The following is a 22,489-nucleotide window of genomic DNA, read 5'->3' on the forward strand; positions in this document are numbered from 1 at the left end:
CTCTCATCCTAATCTGTCCTATTACGGCGCATCCTATTTCGTCATAGTCAATCCTTATCTAGGCCTATAGTATACAATTTTACCATGTTATATGTTATCCTCTTATTTTCAACCTCATCTGTCTAATGCAATCTTTTCCTATACTGTTCTATCCATTTTTAGCTTATCCAACCTCTGCTATTATTGTAACGTCTTTTCTAATCCTATCCAGATGTATTCTATCCCATTGTGACCTGTTTTATCCTATCAATCCTTTTCTCTCATATACAATCTTGCCCTGTCATTTTATCCTATCCATTCTTTTCTCTTATATACAATCTTGCCCTGTCATTTTATCCTATCCATTCTTTTCTCTTATATACAATCTTGCCCTGTCATTTTATCCTATCCATTCTTTTCTCTTATATACAATCTTGCCCTGTCATTTTCTATCCTTAAATACCTCAAAAACACGGTATCCTTTGACGCTTCCACTCCTCACATCAACTCTCTCCATAGGCCGAAAATGAGATCAATCGGGTCCTCATAAGTGTTGTCTTAGGTTCCCGGTACAGAAGAAGAGTCTGAGTACCACCAGGGCCACTAAACTACCTCTGGAAATGCCCCAAACTCCTACTTAAGCCTTGTTAAATATGTTTGAGGATACGGCTGATGTCTTGTGCTATTTTTCCTTCCTACTGTTGTGCATCTTTTCCTCATCGTATTTTCTCCTCTCCTGGCATTCTCCATCGTATATAATCTTATTCTGACCTTTTTTTATCATATTCAATCATGGCCTGACCTTACCTCGAATTGGATGACTTTAAAATACCCATCAAATGTCCGTATCGCCACCCGTAGAGTTTCCCCGCTTGCCTCGCCACCAAACAACCAGCAACGTTTTGTTTAGTGTGCGCCAAATCACGTTTTCTATGGTGAAGGTAGAGAGAAAATGTTATCTTTTGAGGGTAGAGTTATTTTGTACTCGAGAGCTCATTGTGATGCAGGAAGGAGCTAATGAAGGGAGCTGTCTTTTTTAAGATTTATAGTGATATTTTTACAGCTTTCACGTTCCTTTTGTAACTGTTAAGTAAAAAACACATCAAACTAACATGAAAGAGAACTATTACTTATTATTATCATTATTATTCTTAGTATTAGTGGAAATAATTATATACTTGGTTTATAAGACGCTATTAAGAGACAGGAACATCAACAGAAGTATTTATTTGTTGTTATTTATGTTTTTGAGTCTGGGGAGAAGGCGATGGATGGGGGAAAGGTGTGAAGGCTGAGGGGATGATAGGGAAGGGAGAGAAAGACGGGGAGGAGGAGGGAACGATGGGATGGGATGAGACAAGATGTGAGGGGCGTGGGAAAAGATGGGAAATGGAAGGAAGAACAGGGGAGGGAAGGGGACGAATGGGGAAAGATGAGGGAAGGAAAGGGAAGGAGAGGGAAGGGAAGGGGATGAATGGGGAAAGATAGGGGAAGGGAAGGAAGGAAAGGGAAGGGAAGGGGGATGAATGGGGGAAGGGAATGAAGGAGAGGAAAGGGAAGGGGGATGAATGGGGAAAGATAGGGATGAGAAGAGTCTATGATGAGGTTTTGGGGAGGAAAAAAAAGTTACGGCTTGTTGCTACATATTGTGTTGTGAAGAGGGAAAAGGAGGAGGAGGAAAAGAAGGAAGACGAGGAGGAGGAGGAAGAGAAGGAGACGAGAAAGTGTTGAAAAAGAGGAGGAAGATTAGGAGGAAAGAGGAGGAAAAGGAAAAGAAGGAAGACGAGGAGGAGGAGGAGGAAGAGGAGGAGACGAGAAAGTATTGAAAAAGAGGAGGAAGATTAGGAGGAAAGAGGAGGAAAAGGAGAAAGTCGTCAGGAGCTTTAATTTTCTCTCCATTGACCAACTTCTGAGAAAGGGACGAGGAGGAGGAGGAGGAGGAGGAAGAGGAGGAGGAGGAAGAGGAGGAGGAGGAGGAGGAATGTTACGTCTTAAAAGCTTCTGTTTAGCGGAGGTGAAGCGGAAGTGGGACAAGAATTTCTCTTTAAATTTGTGGCCACAGAAATCCTTGCTCGCCTCCCCCCCTCCCCATTTCCTCCCCCTCCCCCCTCACCTCTTCCCCTCCCCTTCCCCTTCTTTTACTTCCATCGCTTCTCAAGTTCTCATTCACCTCTTTAACCCTTCCTTCTTCTTTCTGTTGTTTCCCCTTTCGTCATCTCGCTAATCTAATCTTTCATTCTTTCTTTCCTTCTTCCATTTTTTTTATACTCTCCCTCTTCTTCCTCCCTCTCTTCTCTCCCTATCACTCCCATCTACTCATCTCTTCATCATCCTTTCCTTCCTTCATTTCTTTCGTTCTTCATTCACCCTTCTTGCATTCCTCCCTTACTCTCCCTTATTTCACATCACCGTCTACTTCATCCTCTTCTACCCTCCCTTCTTCCCCTACTTAGACATCATCCCATTCAGTCTCATCCTCCCCATCCCTCTTCCATCTAAATTTGAGACTCACCTTTCCGTCTCATCCCATCCATCTCTTCTCTCTCACTCTATCTTCCTCTTCCTCCTTCTCTCACTCCCATTCATAAAATCTCTCATTCTATATTCTCTACCACTTCCCACTTTCCCTTCCACAGAATAACCTTCCTCTCCTCCCCTTCCTTCCCTTCATCCTTCCCCTACTTTCCCTTCTTGGTCTCCTTCTTCCTCTCCATATCTCCTCAACTTCCCCAACCTCTTCCTCCCTTTTCCTATTCCTTTCATCTCCCTTACCCATATATCACTTCCTTCACGCCCTTCCTGACTTCCTCCTCTTCCTCCTCCTCTTCCTCCATTAATCACCTTCACAAGTGACAGGGACGCCTAAAGATGGAATTTCTTTAAAAAATCATGTCACTTTCGAGTCGTGAACATGTTTGCTTCACTTTTTTTTATGTGTGTGTGTGTGTTCGTATGTGTATTATGTTAACTCTCTCGCTTTGTCTATATCCCTCTGTGCCTGTCTGTGTGTTTCTCTCTATCTTCAATCTATTTTATATACAGTTTTATTTTATACAGGTTTTAGAAGTAATCATCTGTACACAATATTTCTTAGGCAATTCATATTTCCAGTACATACTTCCTAATTCATGCAAAATACATTAGAAAAATACAAATATGTCACAAAAACTTGTAGCGGAGGACCAAGACGACTTAAAAATGGTGGTGGGTTGTGAGTGTTGTTTCTGTTGTTGGTGGTGTTGACTAGGGTTGTAATGGTGATAGTGTTGGTGATAATGTTGGTGGTGGTGATGGTCGGGGTGATGGTGATATTTATGGTGCCCTTATTTGTATTGATGGTAGTGGTGGTGGTGATGTTGGTGCTGTTAGTAGTGATGATGGCCATGGTGGTGGTTGATGGGTCATGGTGTGGGTGGTGATGTGGTGTTGGTTGGTGGTTATGGTGTTAGTGGTGGTGTTGGTGGTGATGGTCATGGTGTTAGTGGTGATGGTGGTGTTAGTAGTGATAGTATTGGTGATGGTGGTCATGGTGGTGGTGATGGTCGTGGTGTCCCTGGGCAAGGCCACGGCCCATCTCCAGCCTCGCGAGGGCCACCACTCCTGAGGCTCATCACAACACGTCCCGCCGCCGCCACGCGTCCAACTCCGTCCAACTCCCTCGCGCGTGTGTCCTGAGAGCATCCTACGATCCTTCCTTCTTCCTATTCTTCCTCCTATCCTTCTTTCTATCCTTCCTTCCTACATCTGATTATTCTTTTTTTCCCTTCTCTCATTCCTTCCTTCCTTCCTTCCCTCCTTCTTCCCATCCTTTCTTTTATTCTTCCTTCCTTCTTTCATCTGTTTTTTTTCTCTTTTTCCATTCTTCCATTCCATCCTTCCTTCAATCCTTTCTTCTATTCTTCCTTCCTTCCTTCATCTGGTTTTTCTTTTTTCTCTTCTTCCATTCCTTCCTTCCCTCCTCCCTTCCCTCCCTCCTCCTATCCTTCATTCTTTCAGTCATTACTACATTTATTCATTCATTTTTTCTTTCCTTCTATTCTTCTCTCCTGCCTTCCCTCCTTCCTCCTATCCCTCCTTCAATCCTTCATTCATAACTCCATTCATTCATTCATTTTTTTCTTTCCTTATTTCCTTCTATTCTTCCTTCCTGCCTTCCCTCCTTCCTCCTATCCCTCCTTCCGTCATTCACTCATTCATTCTTTCCCTCTTTCCTTCCTCCCCTCCATCCTGCCCTCTTCCCTTCCTTCCCTAGTGTTCTAATCTTCCTTTTCTTTTTTTTCTGTCCTTTTCTTCCTTCCTTTCTTCCATCATTCTTGCCTTCCTTGAATGCCCTATTTCTCCTCTTTCTTATTCTTCTCTTCCTCCTCCATTTTCTCTTCTTCCTCATCTTCCTTCTTCTACTGTTGAAGCTGATTCCTATTTTACACTTTTATTTTTATTTTTATTTATCATCTCTGCTGATATTGCCTCTTACATTCATCTTTTTTTTGGGGGGGTCATCATCATCATTATCATCATCATCATCATCATCATCTCTACTGTTTCTTCTTTTTCCGCTTCCCCCTTCTCCCCTTCCTCCTCCTCCCCTTCCTCCTCCTTCTTCTTCCTCTCCTTTTCGCTGTTCTGTTTTTAATATTTCTTCTTCTTCTTCTTCTTCTTCTTCTTTCCCGCTCCTTATTCTATCTCCCTTCATCATCTCCCCCTCATCAGTGTCTAACTCATTTCTCTCACTCCCCCTATTCAGAAAAAAAAGGGGGTGAACAGACAAACACTCAACCCTGACGGACAAACAAACAAGTGAAGATCGGTGTGTGTTAGCGCGGGAAAAAAGGTGTGATCGGAACCCATTTATATTAGACTGACGTGAGTGCCCAAGAGTCAACAGTATCCCAGAGAGGAGAACGAACCAAAGTGTCGTGTGAAAATAGAGTAACAGACGTGTATATAGTACCTGTGTATCCTGTGTAACACCTGGTGGAAGATTACCTGACCTCACCTGGCCTAACCTGACCTCACATTACTTCACCCAGAGGAAAGAAAGATGGTGTTTATTGTACCGAACTGCAACTGCGCCGCCCGACAAAAGGCTTCTAAGAGGTAAGGAGGAGGAATAGAAGGAGTAGGAGGAGGAGAAGAAGGAGGAGGAAGAGTAGGAGGAGGAGGAGATGAATCGAAAGAGAGTGAAGAGAAACGATATTTGTGAAAGATTAAAGTGTAAAGGAACAGAATGGCAAGCGTTAAATAAGACGAAGAAGAAGAAAAGAAAAAAAAGAAAGTAGTTGAAGAGGAGGAGGAGGAGGAGGAGGGAGATGAATCGAAAAAGAGTGAAGAGAAACGATATTTGACGAAGATTAAAGTGTAAAGGAACAGAATGGCAAGCGTTAAATAAGACGAAGAAGAAGAAAAGAAAAAAAAAAGAAAGTAGTTGAAGAGGAGGAGGAGGAGGAGGAGGAGGAGGAGGGAGATGAATCGAAAAAGAGTGAAGAGAAACGATATTTGACGAAGATTAAAGTGTAAAGGAACAGAATGGCAAGCGTTAAGTAAGGCGAAGAAGAAGAAAAGAAAAAAAAAAAGTAGTTGAAGAGGAGGAGGAGGAGGAGGAGGAGGGAGATGAATCGAAAAAGAGTGAAGAGAAACTATATTTGTAAAAGATTAAAGTAGAAAGGAAGAGAATGGCAAGCATTAAGTAAGACGAAGAAGAAGAAAAGAAGAAAGAAGTGGAAGAGGAGGAGGAGAAGAGGAGGATGAGGAGGAAAGAGATAACCGACCCTAAAGAAAGTTGTAGAGAAAGGATACTAAATGGTAAGTGTTGAGTAAGAAAAAGAGGAAAATAGAGAAAAGAAAGAAAGAGTTGAAAGAAGAAGATGTAACAGGAGGAGGAGGAAAGAAGAGATAACCGACCTTAAAGAAAGACGCAGAGAAAGTATATTAGATTTTACGTAGAAGAAACGCGAAAAAGGATGAAAATGGTAATTGTGACGCAGGAGTAGAGAGAAAAAAGAGGAAAAAAAGAGAAAATAAAACTGCGGAAGAGCAAGATGTAAGGGGAGATGCAGAGTACACATTCCCACGCGTTCAGGTGTGCGGGGCGGGGGAACAGGTGTCACGGCTACCTGGGCCACTTACACCCGAGGACCTTAATTTGGCGGGCTCGTGGGTGGCGGGAGAGAGATATGGAGGTAGAGGATAATTTATTTGCGGAGGAAAAGAGAAGAGTTGAAAGGTGGGGAGTCTCTCGTGGGAAGTGTAGCTGCTCTTGTTGTTGTTGTTGTTGTTGTTGTTGTTGTTGTTGTTGTTGTTGTTGTTGTTGTTGTTGTTGTTGTTGTTGTTGTTGTTGTTGTTGTTGTTGTTGTTCTTCTTCTTCTTCTTTATCACTTTTTTTCTGTCTCTCTCTCTCTCTCTCTCTCTCTCTCTCTCTCTCTCTCTCTCTCTCTCTCTCTCTCTCTCTCTCTCTCTCTCTCTCTCTCTCTCTCTCTCTCTCTCTCTCTCTCTCTCTCTCTCTCAGAGAGAGAGAGAGAGAGAGAGTCATATTACGTGCTCACATATATAAATATGTTTGTTTACTTATTTATTCATATATTTATTTATTCATGTATTCACGTTTTATCAGTATACTGCATTTTCTTTTTTGTCTGTCTGTTCATTACTATTTTTATCTGTGTGTGAGAGTCCTGTTTTGGGTGTGACGCTGGGGAGGAGAAGGAGGAGGAGGTGGAAGAGGAGGTGGAGGTGGAGGAGGAGGAGGAGGAGGAGGTGGAGGTAGGCGTGTCGATCACCGGTTTGCAAGCTTATCTTCTCCTCCTCTTCCTCCTCCTCCTCCTTTTCCTTTTTCTCTTCCTCCTTGTTTTTTTGTATCATTTTGTTGTATTTAATAGGGTTGTTGTTGTTGTTGTTGTTGTTGTTGTTCTTTTCTTCTTCTTCTCTTCCTCGTCCTACTTCTCTTTCTTTTCCTTTTTCTTCTTCTCCTCTTCTTTTTCTTCATATTTTCTATCCTCCTCCTCCTCCTCTTTACGGCTTCAGGCAAGGTTATACTAAAGGAAAGCATCGGAGGTCAGCCAGCGTTTCCTTCCCCTCGTTATGATGTGTTTCCTCAAGGTCTGACGGGCTAGAGAACCTCACATTAGCATTCCAAGAGGGAGGGAAAGGCGCTGGGAAGAGGAGGAGGAGGAGGAGGAGGAGGAGGAGGAGAGAGGAGGTGAAGGGAAGGGACGAGGAAAGGGGACGGGATGGGAAAGAGGAGAGGAGTAAGATGAGAGATGGAGAGTAGTGAAAAGAAGAAGGGGAAAGGGAGACGAGGGAGATGAGAGAGGGAAAGGATTGAAAAGAAGAAGGGGGAAGGAATGGGAAGGAGGAGAGAAGGAAGATGAGAGAGGGAGAGTAGTGAGAAGAAGAAGGGGAAAGGGATGGGAAGGGGAGTGGAGGAAGATAGGAGATGAAGGAGCGAAAAGAGGAAGGCTAAAGAAGGGGAAAGAAAGCGGAAGGGAAGGAAGGAGAAGAAAAGGTGAAGGGAAAATTAAGGGAACGTAGACAAGCTTTTTTCTAAGGTAGTTTGTTTTTAGGTGAAAGTTGGAAAAGATAAAATAAATGTTTCGATATATTGTTTTGACCTTCTTAGTTACGAATGACTGGTTTTGTGTAGCCTATTGGTAAACTCTCTCTCTCTCTCTCTCTCTCTCTCTCTCTCTCTCTCTCTCTCTCTCTCTCCAAACATTTTATGGACCGGAAATTTGGGTCATTGTAATTTTTTGTTCTTCCTCGTATATATATTTTCTCTCGAGGTCGTTTTTGTGGTTTATAAAAGGTTCATATTTACTGCCTTTAACCTACTTCACTTTTGATATATAGGAAAGCAAATGGCTCACTATGAAGCCCTGAGTAATTGAGACGCAAATATTCTTAACATTTCCTTTATTTTCTAACGTTTACCTTAAAATTGAGACTGAAAAAAAAAAACCCCACCCTTGTCTGCATTCCTTTCATCTTCTTTCACCACTTTTCTCAACATTCCTTCTTTTCCTCCTTCTCTTTCTCTTCTTCTCTGCTTATGTCTTTTATTCTAGTATATTGCGTTTTAAACAAATTTCCCCGCAACCACAAGACTGCAATAAAAGGGAGAGTTTCACCTTCATCGCCAAGTTCACAGACGTTTTCTATCTTATCCTTGTAGCTGAGAAAATGGTAAATGTTTCTCTTCATATCCGTGTCTGTGTATTACTTCGACGTTTATCATTCTATTGAGATCTTAAGACATAACATTTTCTCCCGCCTCCCCTCGCCACAAGATTGCAATGGAAGGAAGAGTTTTGTCCTCGTTGCAAAGTAGACGTTTTCTATTCCTGCCTCAGAGAAAATGTGGAATACGAGGGAGACTAGAGTGTGTCAAGGGGGCGTCAGCGATATGATGATGTTAGTTGAATGTGGAATACGTACGAGGCTGTCAACAATACGATAATGTGGAATACAATAATGATATTAGTCAAATGTGGAATACGAGGCTGTCAACAATATGATAATGTGGAATACGAGGCTGTCAACAATACAATAATGATGTTAGTCAAATGTGGAGTGCGAGGGGAACTAGAGTCTGTCAAGGGTCTGTCAGCACTATAATAATGATGTTAGCACCCAAAATGATCTTCGATGCGCATGCTTGTAACGTCGTAGGATTTCGTGAGTGAGTCTTCAGCACATTCGTAACTAACCCCAAACACATTCACACCCCAGAGACACGCCAGTCCTCGTCGACAGACCGACTTGGTCGGCTAGATTTCGGTCGCCGATAGAGTCGGTCTGTCGGCACCCTGCTGCTTTGGCAAAGGCCCGTGCTCCCTCGTGCAGGGAGGGAGGAATCTTTTCCCTTCTTAACAAGGTCCCGTTTCCTCTAGTGATACTAGGAGATAAATCTTAAAAAAAAACCTCCCACGTCAAGAAAACACGATGTAGGTGTGTTTATTCCTTTCGTAGTGTCTGTATACTTAAAAAAAGTGACCTAATCCTTCATTATGAGCCAAGTAGATGCATTTAAATCTACAGCAAGCCCCAAACACACTCCACACGTCAAGAAAACACGGTGCAAGTGCTTTTATTTCCTTGTATAGTGCCTTCATACACCAAATCCTTCATAAATTAAGAGTAGATACATTGAACTCCCTTATATAAGCACTAACTATCCCTTCGACACCAATAAAACGCTCTATAATATGTACATCAATCCCTTTACCCCATTCTCAGAGACTTATCACACTCGGCCTTCCTATATAGCATTGTCAAGGCCTGAAGCTCCTCTCGTTTAACCTTTGTGGGCCGCGACGGTCGATGGGTGACCTCAGCGCGGCCTTGAGGTGGCTGTGGCGGCCGTTGATCACACGCCAAGCAGCTGCAACTCTTACGGAAAAGCTTTTAAGTTATATACGATCCTCGGGCTAGTAGTAGTAGTAGTAGTAGTAGTAGTAGTAGTAGTAGTAGTAGTAGTAGAGGAGTGCTGTGATGATGATTGAGTGACAGAACTCCCTCGTTATTATGTTAGTTCATGTTTGTCGTGCATGAGAGGCATCAAAACCGAGTTAAATCAAATATTGTAACTCGCACGTGAAGCAGAGGCGTCGTATTTTCAGTGATTAAATGAAAATATATAAAAATCACCGTCGTTCTTGTGATAATCTATTTTTGGTGTGAATTTAAGACTGAGATTTAAAGGATGGGAAAGAGATTGGATTACTCGCACGACTTTAAGTTAATCTCGATCACTTAAAAGTCACTGTCAGTAGAGTCGCGTTCTCATGATTAATAAAGAAAAATGATGCGATTATTCTAACTGACATTTTTTTTTTACAACAAAGGAGACAGCTCAAGGGCACAAAACAGGAAACAATAGTAAAAAAAGCCCGCTACTCGCTGCTCCTAAAAAGAATCCAGAGGTGGCCGAAAGAGAGGTCAATTTCGGAAGGAACATGCAAAAAAGGAATTAAGAAACATAAAAGAGATTGAATTACGTCGTCAAATAACTCATAACCAAGTGGAATCAACTGTCAACTCTCACGGTAAAGGTAGAGTCACGTTATCGATGAATAAAGAAAAAAATAAAGTCATTGGTCACGTGATAGTTAGGTTTAGGCGTGTAGGAAAGGGAGTTAAGAGAGAGAACGAGGCAGAATTACGTTGTTTGTTAGTTCAGGAAATGTCTTAATCAGGGTTTATCAAGGGAACTGGTGTGTGTGTGTGTGTGTGTGTGTGTGTGTGTGTGTGTGTGTGTGTGTGTGTGTGTGTGTGTTTTATTGATTTCCTCTTGTTCTGTCACGCATTCCTCCCCTTTTCTCTCATCTCCTCCCTCTCTCTCTCTCTCTCTCTCTCTCTCTCTCTCTCTCTCTCTCTCCATCCTTCTATTCACCCAATATTTCTTCCCTCCCTCCATCTCTCTCTCCTCCTATTGCTCCCTCTGTCTCTTCTCTCCCTTTCCTTCCCTTCCTCCTTGTCTTTTCTGGTCTTATTCCTCTCCTTCCCTCGCCATTGCCCACTAAGAATCTGTTTTAAGTTAAGATAAAATTAATGTTATTGTTCGTATGTGATTTGTGTTCCCTTCCTCGCTATCGCTGTCCTTCCTTCCTTCCTTCGTTCCTTCCTTCCTTCCTTTCCTCCCTCTTCCTCTGTCTTCCGCTTATCTTTCTTCCATCTTTTTCTATCGCCATTATTCGCCATTGCCTACTGCTTTTACATTTACGAGCTAAAAAAAAAAAAAGTTGGCAGTTAATACTCGGTTTCTCGTCCTCTCTCCTCTCTTCGACTCGCCTTTCCTTTATTCTTTCTTATCTAACTCTCATCCTCTTCTTCCCACGTCATTACCTCCCACGAAATCCGTATACGTTTAGGAGCTGAGATCGATGTTGTTAGCCGGCAAGCCAGAGTTACCTTGCTACGGGGACTTAAATATACCAAAGCAAAGACGAAAGATTGCGAAAACTCCTTGTAAAGCGTTTAGTGTCCTTATGAATCTTGCAAACCAAAGAGTAAAGATTGCGAAAACTCCTTGTAAAGCGTTTAGTGTCCTTATGAATCTTGCAAACCAAAGACTAAAGATTGCGAAAACTCCTTGTAAAGCGTTTGATGTCCTTCTAAAGCTAGCAAACCAAAGACCAAAGATTGCGAAAACTCCTTATAAAAGCGTTGTGTGTCCTTCTAAAACTAGCAAACCAAAGACCTAAGATTGCGAAAACTCCTTGTAAGCGTTAAATGTCCTTCTTTAGTATTTTGTGTTCATGCAGAAGCTAAGAAAGAGAAGGAAACTATGCAGGGAAGCTCTATAGTATCGCAAAGTATAAAGCAAAACGGAGAATCCAAACCCATTATACTGAGCTGTGGAACTGATTAAAAGAGGTGAGGTGAGGGTGAGAGGCAGAGGGAGGGTGAGAGAGAGGCTGAGTAGCGGTGAGAAGGGTGTCAAGTACGGTGGCTATTCATAGGGTGACTTAGATCAGAATAGTGTGTGTGAAAGAAGTGGCGTGATGTGTTGAGTGTGTGTGTAGGGGAGAGAGAAGGGGGGGGGGGGGGAGAAGGGAGGATCGAGATGGTTGGGGGAAGGAGAATGGGGGGAAGAAGGGAGGGTCGAGGTGGTGGGGGGCGGCAGCGAAGGGGAACTGTAATCTTGTCCTCCTAGGTGTGGGTTTCCGAGACGTTGTTGTTGTTAGTTTTTTTACGAGGATGTGTCAGGGAGTGTTGAGTACTTAAGTTTTGAGGAAGGGATGTTAGGTTGCTGTGCTGGGTTCTGGGTTCTGGGTTCTGGGTTCTAGGTTCTGACTCACCTTGTTTTATTCTGGGATGTTCAGTTGTGTTTCTTGGGTGTTTCTGGGAGTGTTGAGTAAAGTTTTGAGGGGGGTTGGACGTTGGCTTGTTGTGCTGTGTCCTGTGTTGTGGTTGGTTTTGTTTTCTTCATGGTTTCTGTGGACGCTTATTTGTGTTTACGTCTTTGGGTGTTTCTGGGAGTGTTGAGGAAAGTTTTGAAAGGGGGGATGGTGGCTTGTTGTGCTGTGTCCTGTGTTGTGCTTGGTTTTGTTTTCTTTGTGGTTTCTAGGGACGTTTACTTGTGTTTTTGTGTTAGTGTGTACGTCTTTCGGTGTTTTTCAGGGAGTGTTGAGTTAGTTTCGAAAGGAGGGATGTTAGGGTTGTCAAGGTTGTTGTGGCGTGTTCGTTGTGGTTGCTTTAGTTTTGTGTGTGCTTTTATAAGGGCGTTTAATTGTGCTTTAGTGTGTGTGTGTGTGTGTGTGTGTGTGTGTGTGTGTGTGTTTGTGTGTGTGTGTGTGTGTGTGTGTGTGTGTGTGTTTGGGTGTTTTTCAGGGAGCGTTGAGGAAGTTTTGAGATGGAGAGATGTTAGGTTGTTGTGCTGTTTTCTGTGTTGTGGGTCGTTCAGTTATGTGTAAGGATGTTTTATTGTGTTTCTGTGTGCGTGTCTATGGGTGTTTATCAGGGAGCGTTGAGGAAGTTTTGAAGGAGGGAAGTTGGCTTGTTGTGCTACGTTATGTGCTATGGTTCTTGTATTGTATGGGCTTGTAGGGACGTTTAGTTCTTTTCATCGTGTCTCAGGAAGGTGGAGGGTAAATCTTAGGTAGGAATTAGCCTGTGTTGTGTTATGTGTTACTGTAGTTCTAGTATTGCATGGGGTTCTAGGGCTCAGTCGCGAAGGACGAGGAATAGGTGGGAATCCGGGTCGGTATCCTCAGACGTTTTCGCCTCTCATAAACTATTTTCAAAGGCCAAAAGGGAGATTGATTGCGTTCTAAGGGGTATTCTTTTAGATGCATGGTACAGAAGAAGGATCAAAGTACCACCAGGGTCATAAAAGTACCCCTGGAAAAGCCCAAAACTCCTACGAGAACTGTGCCAAATATGTGTCTTGGGGCGCCTTGAGAATATGCCCCCAGCCTTGTCTTTTGTATCTTTGGGAACGTTATTTATGGGAGTTCAGGGAGCGGTAGATGTTATTTGGACCGGGCACATCATTGGCTCATGTTAAATTTTGTTATGTATTGTTTATGAGCTGAATAAGTTAGAAATCAGTCTCGTGTTGTATATTCATCGGTGAGGGACGTTACGGAGCTCAAATTGAAGGTCATGAACAAAGATGATGGAGTTTTGTTTCTTAGTTGCGGGGCGCGGCGTGAGTGTTGTGGAGTTGTGTTGCGTGGTGTTGCGATAAGGAAGATAAGTATGAGAAATCAACCTCATCTTATATATTTTTATGAGAGGGATACTTCCTAGTTTAAATTGGGGATTTTAAATATGGATGATGTTGTGTTGTCAGGCGCGGCGTGAGTTGTCTTGTGTTACTTGGGGCGGAGATAACTAAGAAATCAGCCTCGTCTTATCTATTTATGAGAGGGACATTTAAAAGCTCAAATTATAAGCCGTTTTATGTACTCAGTTATTTGTGTGTACGCGTTGTCGGGCGCGGCGTGAGTGTTGTGCTGTGTTGTTTGTGCTCCTCGGGCGAAGATAAGCTATGAAGTCATGCTCGGCTTGTTTATATATTTACTTATTTCGATGTTTATGAGTGGTTATAAATACAAATGTCAGCGGTTTGTGTCATGTTGCCGGGCGCGAGATGGTTGGCTGTCTTGTGTTGCGTGTCACCGCTCCTCAGTGTTGCTCGGTCGGCCTCTACGGGGCTGAGGAACGTCTTGGGTCCGTAGTTACGTGAATTCTCATCCCGTAGGCACGTGGAGGGCCGTGAATATGGACACCCGTACAGCGGTTTTCTGTGGCGGGCGGCAAGGGTGACACTGGCGCCCTTCACAGAGGTCGGTCAGTTGCCAGTGATCGCCAGGCACCAATAACCACGCCCCTCCCGTCATCCCCTCGCTGAAGCAGGCGCGTTACCAGGTGTCATCCCGCGGACTGATGCTGCGAGGTGACATGATAATAAATGCTGATCAAATTTACGGTGGATAACGGGAAAAGATCGCGTTGTGGTGCATAGTTGTGGCACGGAGTGTTCCCCAACCTGCCCGGGACCCGGCCGCCAGTGTCACCAGTGCCTCAGCAGTGCCAGTGGACCACCTGCCCCTATTTTCATCGTCTAGTGCTTGTGAACGCGGAAAAGTGTGTGGTATCTCGGGCGTCTGCAACGGTGCTGGTGTCGTAGGGTGTGAGCCTGGTGACGGAAGGGCGGGTGGTGATGGTGTTGGGAGGTGGTGGGGTGTTGGTGGGATTGGGGGTTATGTGGTGGGCATGCCGAGGAGGGGGAAGCCTTGAATGCCAGGTGAGGGTGTCTTGCCTGGCCCCATACTCATTACCAAGGTGACCCGGCGTGGGGCTGCCTGACAGGGCGGGGCTGACAGGGCAGGACAGGCAGGGCGGGGCAGTGCGTTGAGGGCAGCAGAGTGGCGAGGCGATGAAGGCAGCGAAGAGGGTGCCGAGGGGCGGGTGTTGGTGCTCGCCCCATGGCAGTGCGTAAGTACACGCCCACACACACGCCCGCGCCCGCGGACACCCACGCCGGGCAATGCATGTATTACTAAGCCACTGGGCGCTCGGGACCGGCCCGTGTGACCGTGAGGACAGGTGTGGGAGTGTGTTCCGGAGCCCAGGTAAGTTCCGAGTGGCGGTCAGCGGTGCGTCACAGGTAGGCCGCGCCGATAGACGGCCCATTTGGCTGCGTCCACGGCGCCGCGTAACGTGGGACTCGTGCTGGGCGGGGCTGCGTCGGGGCTGTGGGCAGGTGTGTAATTCACCACGGGTTGATCACATGTTGGACTCGTAATCGCCAGCAATGCAAGATGGCGCCACTATAAACACTTGCCTGCGCCACAACGGGCTGGACCATACCATCAGACCCCTCCAAAAAAACAGGCCTACAGGCGCCATAGGCGAAGATGTAAAAAAAAAAAAAAAGCAGGTACCCACCCGACATGAGCAAGTGCTCTTTATCGTCGATCTATGTGTGTGTGTGTGTGTGTGTGTGTGTGTGTGTGTGTGTGTGTGTGTGTGTAGAACTCTGGTCACAGGTTGAGGGGAGAAGGGAACAAATGTGTGTGTGTGTGTATCACCGGCAGGACGCAGGTCACTGTCCCCTTAGCGGCCTTGCGTTTCGCCCGCCCGTGTCAGCTGATCGTGGGTCTCCGCCATTCATAAGACACTCAGAGTCGCTCCCCCGTTGTCAATTCCCTATCAATCAATATCTTATCTTCGCCGCTCTGTTTTGCCAATATCCCCTGTCTCTCCTTTTACCCTTTCATAAGAGTACTTGACAACTTGTGAGCGTCCAGTATATTCCTTGTTTGTGGTCTCCATCGTGCTGCCGTTCCCCTCCCTCTACCAACCTAGCGATCTAGATTACCTTACACTTTATCTCCCGTTCACTGCTTCTTTCCACACATCCTCTCTCGTCCGTCTCTCACCCTCCGTATAGTTCCATTGTATTGTTTTGTGTCCCTCCTCACATCTCCTGTCACCGTCTCCCTTCCCTTCCCTTCACCTCGCCATCAAGTAACCGGCAGCATCGATGTCACAAGGTTAGATTAGGTTTGGTTACTACCTTTTTGTGGTTCTCGTTTCACCCTCCGTTCTCTGCCTCCTCCACCGTCATGAGGTTAGATTAGGTTTGGTGACTTCCTTCCTTCTTGTTGTTCTCGTCACCCCCACCCCCCCCCCCCCCCCCCCCGCCTCCACCCACTCCTCCTTGCCTCCACCTGATCCCCACCGCCATGAAGTGAGTGAGTGAAGTGGCCGGCCGCGTCCTTGTCGGTAGGTCGCCAGTGTCTCTTAGTCAGACGTCTCATCACGCTTCAGCCTCGTGCCAAATCTTGGATCATCTCACTCAGCGACGGCGATGTCCACGTGTCTCGGCGGCGAAAAGTCTATCAGCGCATCGACCAAACTGAAGCTGCACGAGAGACACGAGATTCTTCACGAGTATGAACATTGATCGCCTCTGTAAAGACTCGCCCAGGGCAGTACACTCGCCACGTGGTTCACCCCTGATAACACACCGGACAGTTAACCCACACTTGTCACGTGGTCCAGCTCTTATAACAGGCTATCCCATTGCGTCTATCAGCTTGCTATCAGTCAGTGAACCAAGAGGAGGAGATATAACGTTAAAGATACATTTGCCTCGCCCTGGACAGTACCAACTCTTGTCACGTGGTCCAACCCTGATACCACACCGAACAGAATACCTACACTTGTCACGTGGTCCAGCTCTTATAACAGTGTCCCATCGCGTCTATCAGTCAGTGAACCACTATAACTATATTTAGACGGACACAAGACGTTAAGGCTAGATTAGACCCACCCCGGATAGTAGCTACCCCTGTCACGTGGTCCAACCCTGATAGCAGACTCTCCCTCAGGTTCTTATCAATCAGTGAACCACGGGGAGATGAAACGTTGAGGATAGGCTGGTACCGGGAGTCGGGGTGAGTCCTGACTGTGACTCGCCATTAAAGAGGATGTTATCTTGCTTTCTTCCGCAAACCGTTATCATGTGACTGACTCGACGTGACTCATGGTGTGAATGTGCCCTTAAAACTGCTCATGTGTAAATGCTGTAACGCTCATCTTATATGTCGCTTTCTCTGTCTCATCGCTCCAAGTACATAGCTTATTTTTATACTATCATTGCTCTCAGAACGCTATTTTCTGTGCCTCAGTGACTATATTTTGTGTGTGCTTCAAGGGTTATTAGGTATTATTTTATGTGCCTTAATATTACTGGCATACGAATACGTGACTCATGGTGTGAACGCGTCCTGACTCACCCCGGAGCCGTCGTGGGAGACTCTTTCACAAACCGTTTTCACCTCTTTTGATTCTTTTTTTAGGAGCAGCGAGTAGCGGGCTTTTTTTTTTTTTTTTGTTTCCTTTTGTGTGTGCCCTTGAGTTGTCTCCTTTGTTGTAAAAAAAAAAAAAATAAGACATGACCGACTCGACGTGACTCTACTAAGATGTGAACGCGTCCTGACTCATCGCGGGGCCGTCGTGGGAGACTCTTTAACAAATCATTCTCACCAGGACTCATGAGGCTGACTCGACGTGACTCTTATGGTGTGAACACGGACTCATTGCGTGGTTGTCGTGGTGGCTGTCGGGGGGGGGGGGAGTTAAGACCACCTTTTTTGTGTCTTTGGTGGTTCACTTTGATCCTTTGATACTCGAATATTCCATTTTTCGTCCCGCCTTGGCACTGGTTGGCACCCCATTCTTTCCTCCCTACTCATGGCACGCCTGGCAACAAGCACCCCCCTCCCCCTCCCTCCCCCCCTCCCCTCGTTGCTTGGGGCGCCTTCCTCGCACTGGGTCACCTGCGCGGCGTTGCATAAGGCGCGGCAGCCGAGCGAAGCGATGCGGAACAGGACACGTTGCGCTGGAAGCCTGTAACCCGACCCGCGCCCGTCCCGCCAACCCGCCTGTCTGCACCCACCAACCCGCCACTCTGTCACGTCACCCGTCACTCCCCTTCCCCCGTCACCCCACGCCCCCCCCTCACCCACACCCGTCACTCACCCCGCCCCCGTCACCCGTTACTCCCCTTTTTCCCCCTGTCAACTCTTCATCCCACCATGCACCCCCCGTCACCCACACCCGCCACTCACCTCGCCCCCACGCCCCCCCGTCAACTCTTCACTCCACCATGCGCCCATCGCCCCCCGTCACCCGTCAGCCTGCCACCCATCACCTCCTCAGTCTGCCCCTCTTTCCCCCGTCATCCCTACCCACCCCCCCACCCCCCAACACCTGCCACCCGCCATCACATTGTTTACACTTCCGTCTTCCTGGTTGCTTTTAAACTTTCCTCGGATTCTGTTTGTGCTTATTTTCCTTGCCATATAAAGAAAGGGCGAAGGCAGAACTAGAAACCCAGGCTACCAGTGTGTCGGATTTGCATTGTCTAAGCCAGCCTAAGAGATATCAAGCTGTCTTACCCCCCAAAAGTATACACTAAAGGAGAGCTTAGTACCCGAGTTATATAAGTATAGTAAGAGCAACCTTGTAAAAATATGAATGGGGTTATAATTTCTTAGCCTGTCTGAATATCTGATAAGGAGCGATATTATACGCTTTGGATGGGATAAAGAGCGATGTTTTACCCTTGGGATGGGATAGGGATGCACTGGGATGGAGGAGGAGGTACAGGCAGTCTTGGTGGGGAAGATGGGGAATGGATGGACTAGGAGGAAGGGAAGGAGGGAGAAGGAACAGTCAAGTATTTGTGGGGAATATGGGGAATGAATGCACTGGGAGGAGGGAGGAGGTAAAGTGAGTGTTGTTGGGGAAAATGGGGAATGGATACACTAGGAGGAAGGGGAGGAGGGAGGAGGAACATTCAAGTCTTAGTGGGGAAGATGGGGAATGAATACACTGGGAGGAGGGAGGAGGTAAAGTGAGTTGTTGGGGAAAATGGGGAATGAAAACACTAGGAGAAAGGTACAGTTCGTTTTGGTGGGGAAGAATGGGATCGAGTGGGCTGAAAGGGAGGAGGGGGAAGGGAGGTACAGTGAATTGTTGGGAAAATGGGGAATTAATAAACTAGGATAAAGGTACAGTTCGTTTTGATGGGGAAGAATGGGATCGAGTGCGCTGAAAGGGAGGAGGGGAAAGGGAGGTACAGTGAGTGTGGGTGGGTAAGAAAGGTGTGTTATGGTGCCGTGTTATGGTGCTGCGTTCTCCCCTTTCCCTTTTTATGGCAGCGGCCCCTGTAATCTCCTCCCCTGCCTCACCTCCATATATTTGACGTGCAGTGTTTCTTTAAGTCCTGGTGCCACCCTTCTGCCCTCACACCCTACCTGCCTACCTACCTACCTGTCTATTTTTTTTTACAACAAAGGAGACAGCTCAAGGGCACACAAAAAAGGAAACAATAATAAAAAAAAGCCCGCTACTCGCTGTCCCTAAAAAAAGAATCAAAAAAGGTGGCCTACCTATCTACCTCTTACCTTACCTGTCTACCTGTCTACCTACCTACCTACCTACCTACCTACACACACACATACATACATACATACATACCTTCTTACCTATTTGTCTGCCCACTTTTCCACCTACCTACCTGTGTCCCTTCCACCTGTATGCCACCCAAGTTCTTGCCTCCACCCGTCGTGCTGTAATATCGCGTACAGGACGTTGGTTATCTTTATTGTTTTTTTTTTTTCATGTTTCGTGTTATTCTTGTCGTTGTGGAGGTTCAAAAGTATCTGAGACAAAAAAAAAAAAAAATCTAGAGGAATTTATCTTATATATATTTTTTATTTCTTATTTTGTGTTTTAAATTGTCCACTTCTTCATTTGCTAATTTGTTTATGTATGTATCTTCCCATCTGTTGATTTATTTGTCAGTTATTTACTTTTTTTTCATATATTCAATCGCTCATGTATTCAATAATTTATTACTAATTTATTTCTATTTCTATTCGATCATTACGTCTGTTTTTTTGTTTTGTTTTACTCATTCATTATTTAAGTTATTATTTCTACACAGTTATTGACTCATATTTTTTTTTCATTGATTCATTTATGTATTTTATTTTCACTCTTCTTTTCAAGGGAGGAAGGGGCGGGGAGGGGAGGGAAGGGGAAGAGAGGGGAAGAGGGTGAGGGAAACGGAGGGGAGGGGAGGGGAAGGGAGGGGAGGAGGGTGAGGGAAGGGGAAGAGAGGGGAGGGGAGGGGAGGGTGAGGGAAGGAGAAGGGGAGGGTGAGAAGGAAGGAAGCATAGCGGCGGGTGGCGAGACGACCAGCGTGACGGAAGAAGTATAACAAGGGAGGGGAGGAGGGGGTGAGGGGGGTGAGGGGGGCGAGGGGGGTGAGGGTGTGCGGTGTAAGGTGACAGTCACGCCGCCCCCAGCAAGCTCCTCCTCACCCTCCCTCGGCCCATTCCAACTCGGGAGGCGGGTCAGGCGAGGTCAGCTCCCCGCCACTCCGCACAGGTAACCGTAATCAGCAAGGTCAGCGTGAGAGAAGGCAGGTGACACGTAAGGTATGTTCGCCAGTTTGTACGCACTGCTTGGGTCTTATTAGTACGCATATCAGGAGTGAAAAGAACGAACGCCCTTGTTATAACCTCTCCCTTCCTCCCCGGTCATTTCCTTGCTTCAGTAATATTATAAGATCTCCCTTCAAAGATATTACAAGCTCTCCCTTTCTAAACTATTCCCTTGTTTTTATATCACAAACTCTCCTTTCCTCGGCCAATCCCTTGCTCCAACGATATCACAAACTCTCCTTTCCTCGGCCATTCCTGTGAGATCAGCTTCAACAATGTTACAAGCTCACCCTTCCTCGGCCATTCCCTTGAGATCAGATCCAGCAATATTACAAGCTCACCCTTCCTCGGCCATTCCCTTGAGATCAAATCCGGCAATATTACAAGCTCACCCTTCCTCGGCCATTCCCTTGAGATCAGATCCGGCAATGTTACAAGCTCTCCCTTCCTCGTCCATTCCCTTGAGATCAGATCCGGCAATATTACAAGCTCTCCCTTCCTCGTCCGCTCCCTTGAGATCAGATCCGGCAATATTACAAGCTCTCCCTTCCTCGTCCGTTCCCTTGAGATCAAATCCGGCAATATTACAAGCTCTCCCTTCCTCGTCCATTCCCTTGAGATCAAATCCGGCAATATTACAAGCTCTCCCTTCCTCGTCCATTCCCTTGAGATCAAATCCGGCAATATTACAAGCTCTCCCTTCCTCGGCCATTCCCTTGAGATCAGATCCAGCAATATTACAATCTCTCCTTCCTCGTCCGTTCCTTGAGATCAAATCCGGCAATATTACAAGCTATCACTTCCTCGTCCGTTCCCTTGAGATCAAATCCGGCAATATTACAAGCTCTCCCTTCCTCGTCCATTCCCTTGAGATCAAATCCGGCAATATTACAAGCTCTCCCTTCCTCGTCCATTCCCTTGAGATCAAATCCGGCAATATTACAAGCTCTCCCTTCCTCGTCCGTTCCCTTGAGATCAAATCCGGCAATATTACAAGCTCTCCCTTCCTCGTCCGTTCCCTTGAGATCAAATCCGGCAATATTACAAGCTCTCCCTTCCTCGGCCATTCCCTTGAGATCAGCTCCATTAATGTTACAAGCTCTCCCTTCCTCGGCCGTTCCCTTGAGATCAGCTCCATTAATGTTACAAGCTCTCCCTTCCTCGGCCGTTCCCTTGAGATCAGCTCCATTAATGTTACAAGCTCTCCCTTCCTCGGCCGTTCCCTTGAGATCAGCTCCATTAATGTTACAAGCTCTCCCTTCCTCGTCCATTCCCTTGAGATCAGCTCCATTAATGTTACAAGCTCTCCCTTCCTCGGCCGTTCCCTTGAGATCAGATCCGGCAATATTACAAGCTCTCCCTTCCTCGGCCGTTCCCTTGAGATCAAATCCGGCAATGTTACAAGCTCTCCCTTCCTCGGCCATTCCCTTACGCCACCGATTCTACAGGCTTTTTTTCCCCATGCCAGAAATTTCATGCTCTCCCTTTCTCTTCCTTTTCCTCTTCCTTGCTCGAACGGTATTACCAGCTCTCCCGTCCTAAGCCCTACCCTTGAGAGCAGCCTCCAACGATATCAGTCAGCCAGATTCCGTTCCCTCACGAGCTTACTATGAACCGCTTGTACGAGTTCATGTCTCTGTTAGTCATAGTATAGCGCAAACGTGCCAAGAAAAGAGTAATTGGAAGTAGTTGAAAGTGAGGTCTGTGGAATTCAAGGAAGGCGAAGAAGCTATCGTTGTTATATAGGTTGGTAATAAATGACGGCTGTAAGAAATGGATAACTTGGGATGTGACCGTGAATCTACTACTTTAAATATGAGCTCAGGTATAAAAACGTCCGAGTGTCTTTTTTTTTTACAGCTAAGGAGACAGTTCAAGGGCGTAAAGAAAAATATATATAAAAAAGCCCGCTACTTACTGCTCCTGAATAGAGGTCAAAGGAGTGGCCAAAAAGAGAGGTCAATTTTGGGAGCGGTGAGTAGCTGGCTTTTTTTTTTTTCTCTCTGCACTCTTTTTGTTGTCCTTGAGCCGTCTCCTTTGCTGTAAAAAAAAAAAAAAAACTTCCTCTATCTTGACAGTTATATTTTCATTTTTTTATACCATTGCTGAAAAAAATAATAATAATAAAATGCTGCAGGAAATGTCATCCGAGGTTTAAGAAATGAACTGTTGACGAGATAAATATTGATAAGGACATTTTCTATCTCGATTATTTTTTCAATCTTATTCATTCGCTATTTTTTCATTCTTATACATTTAATATTTTTTCAGTCTTATTCATTTTCTATTTTCTCTCATTCTTGTACTATTCGCTAGTTTTTGTAATTCTTATACATTTAATATTTTTCATTCTTATTCATTTGCTATTTTCTTTCATTCTTGTACATTCGCTATTTTTTTTATTCTTAAACATTTAATATTTTTCAATCTTAGTCATTTTCTATTTTCTTTCATTCTTGTAATTCGCTATTTTTTTTATTCTTAAACATTTAATATTTTTCAATCTTAGTCATTTTCTATTTTCTTTCATTCTTGTAAATTCG

General features: G+C 45.4%; 1 protein-coding gene across 16 annotated transcripts in view; it reads left to right on the forward strand.

Moving 5' to 3' along the window:
- Nucleotides 1-22,489, forward strand: part of LOC126986889 (glycogen debranching enzyme-like) — a 60,459-nt gene that overhangs the window by 9,084 nt on the left and 28,886 nt on the right. For 8 of the 16 annotated variants that reach the window (XM_050843364.1, XM_050843365.1, XM_050843366.1 and 5 more), the window contains exon 1: nt 14,258-14,418. The exons of 1 other annotated variant lie outside the window; for it this stretch is intronic. In XM_050843364.1, coding sequence (XP_050699321.1) covers nt 14,360-14,418 — 59 coding nt within the window. In that variant the 5' untranslated portion in view covers nt 14,258-14,359. Of the gene's footprint in view, nt 1-13,931; nt 14,068-14,252; nt 14,419-15,697; nt 15,712-22,489 lie in introns of those variants that run through there. 7 more of the 16 variants (XM_050843376.1, XM_050843377.1, XM_050843378.1 and 4 more) reach the window with 5 other exon arrangements.

The sequence above is a fragment of the Eriocheir sinensis genome, chromosome 63 (genome assembly GCF_024679095.1).
Source record: "Eriocheir sinensis breed Jianghai 21 chromosome 63, ASM2467909v1, whole genome shotgun sequence".
NCBI lineage: Eukaryota > Metazoa > Arthropoda > Malacostraca > Decapoda > Varunidae > Eriocheir > Eriocheir sinensis.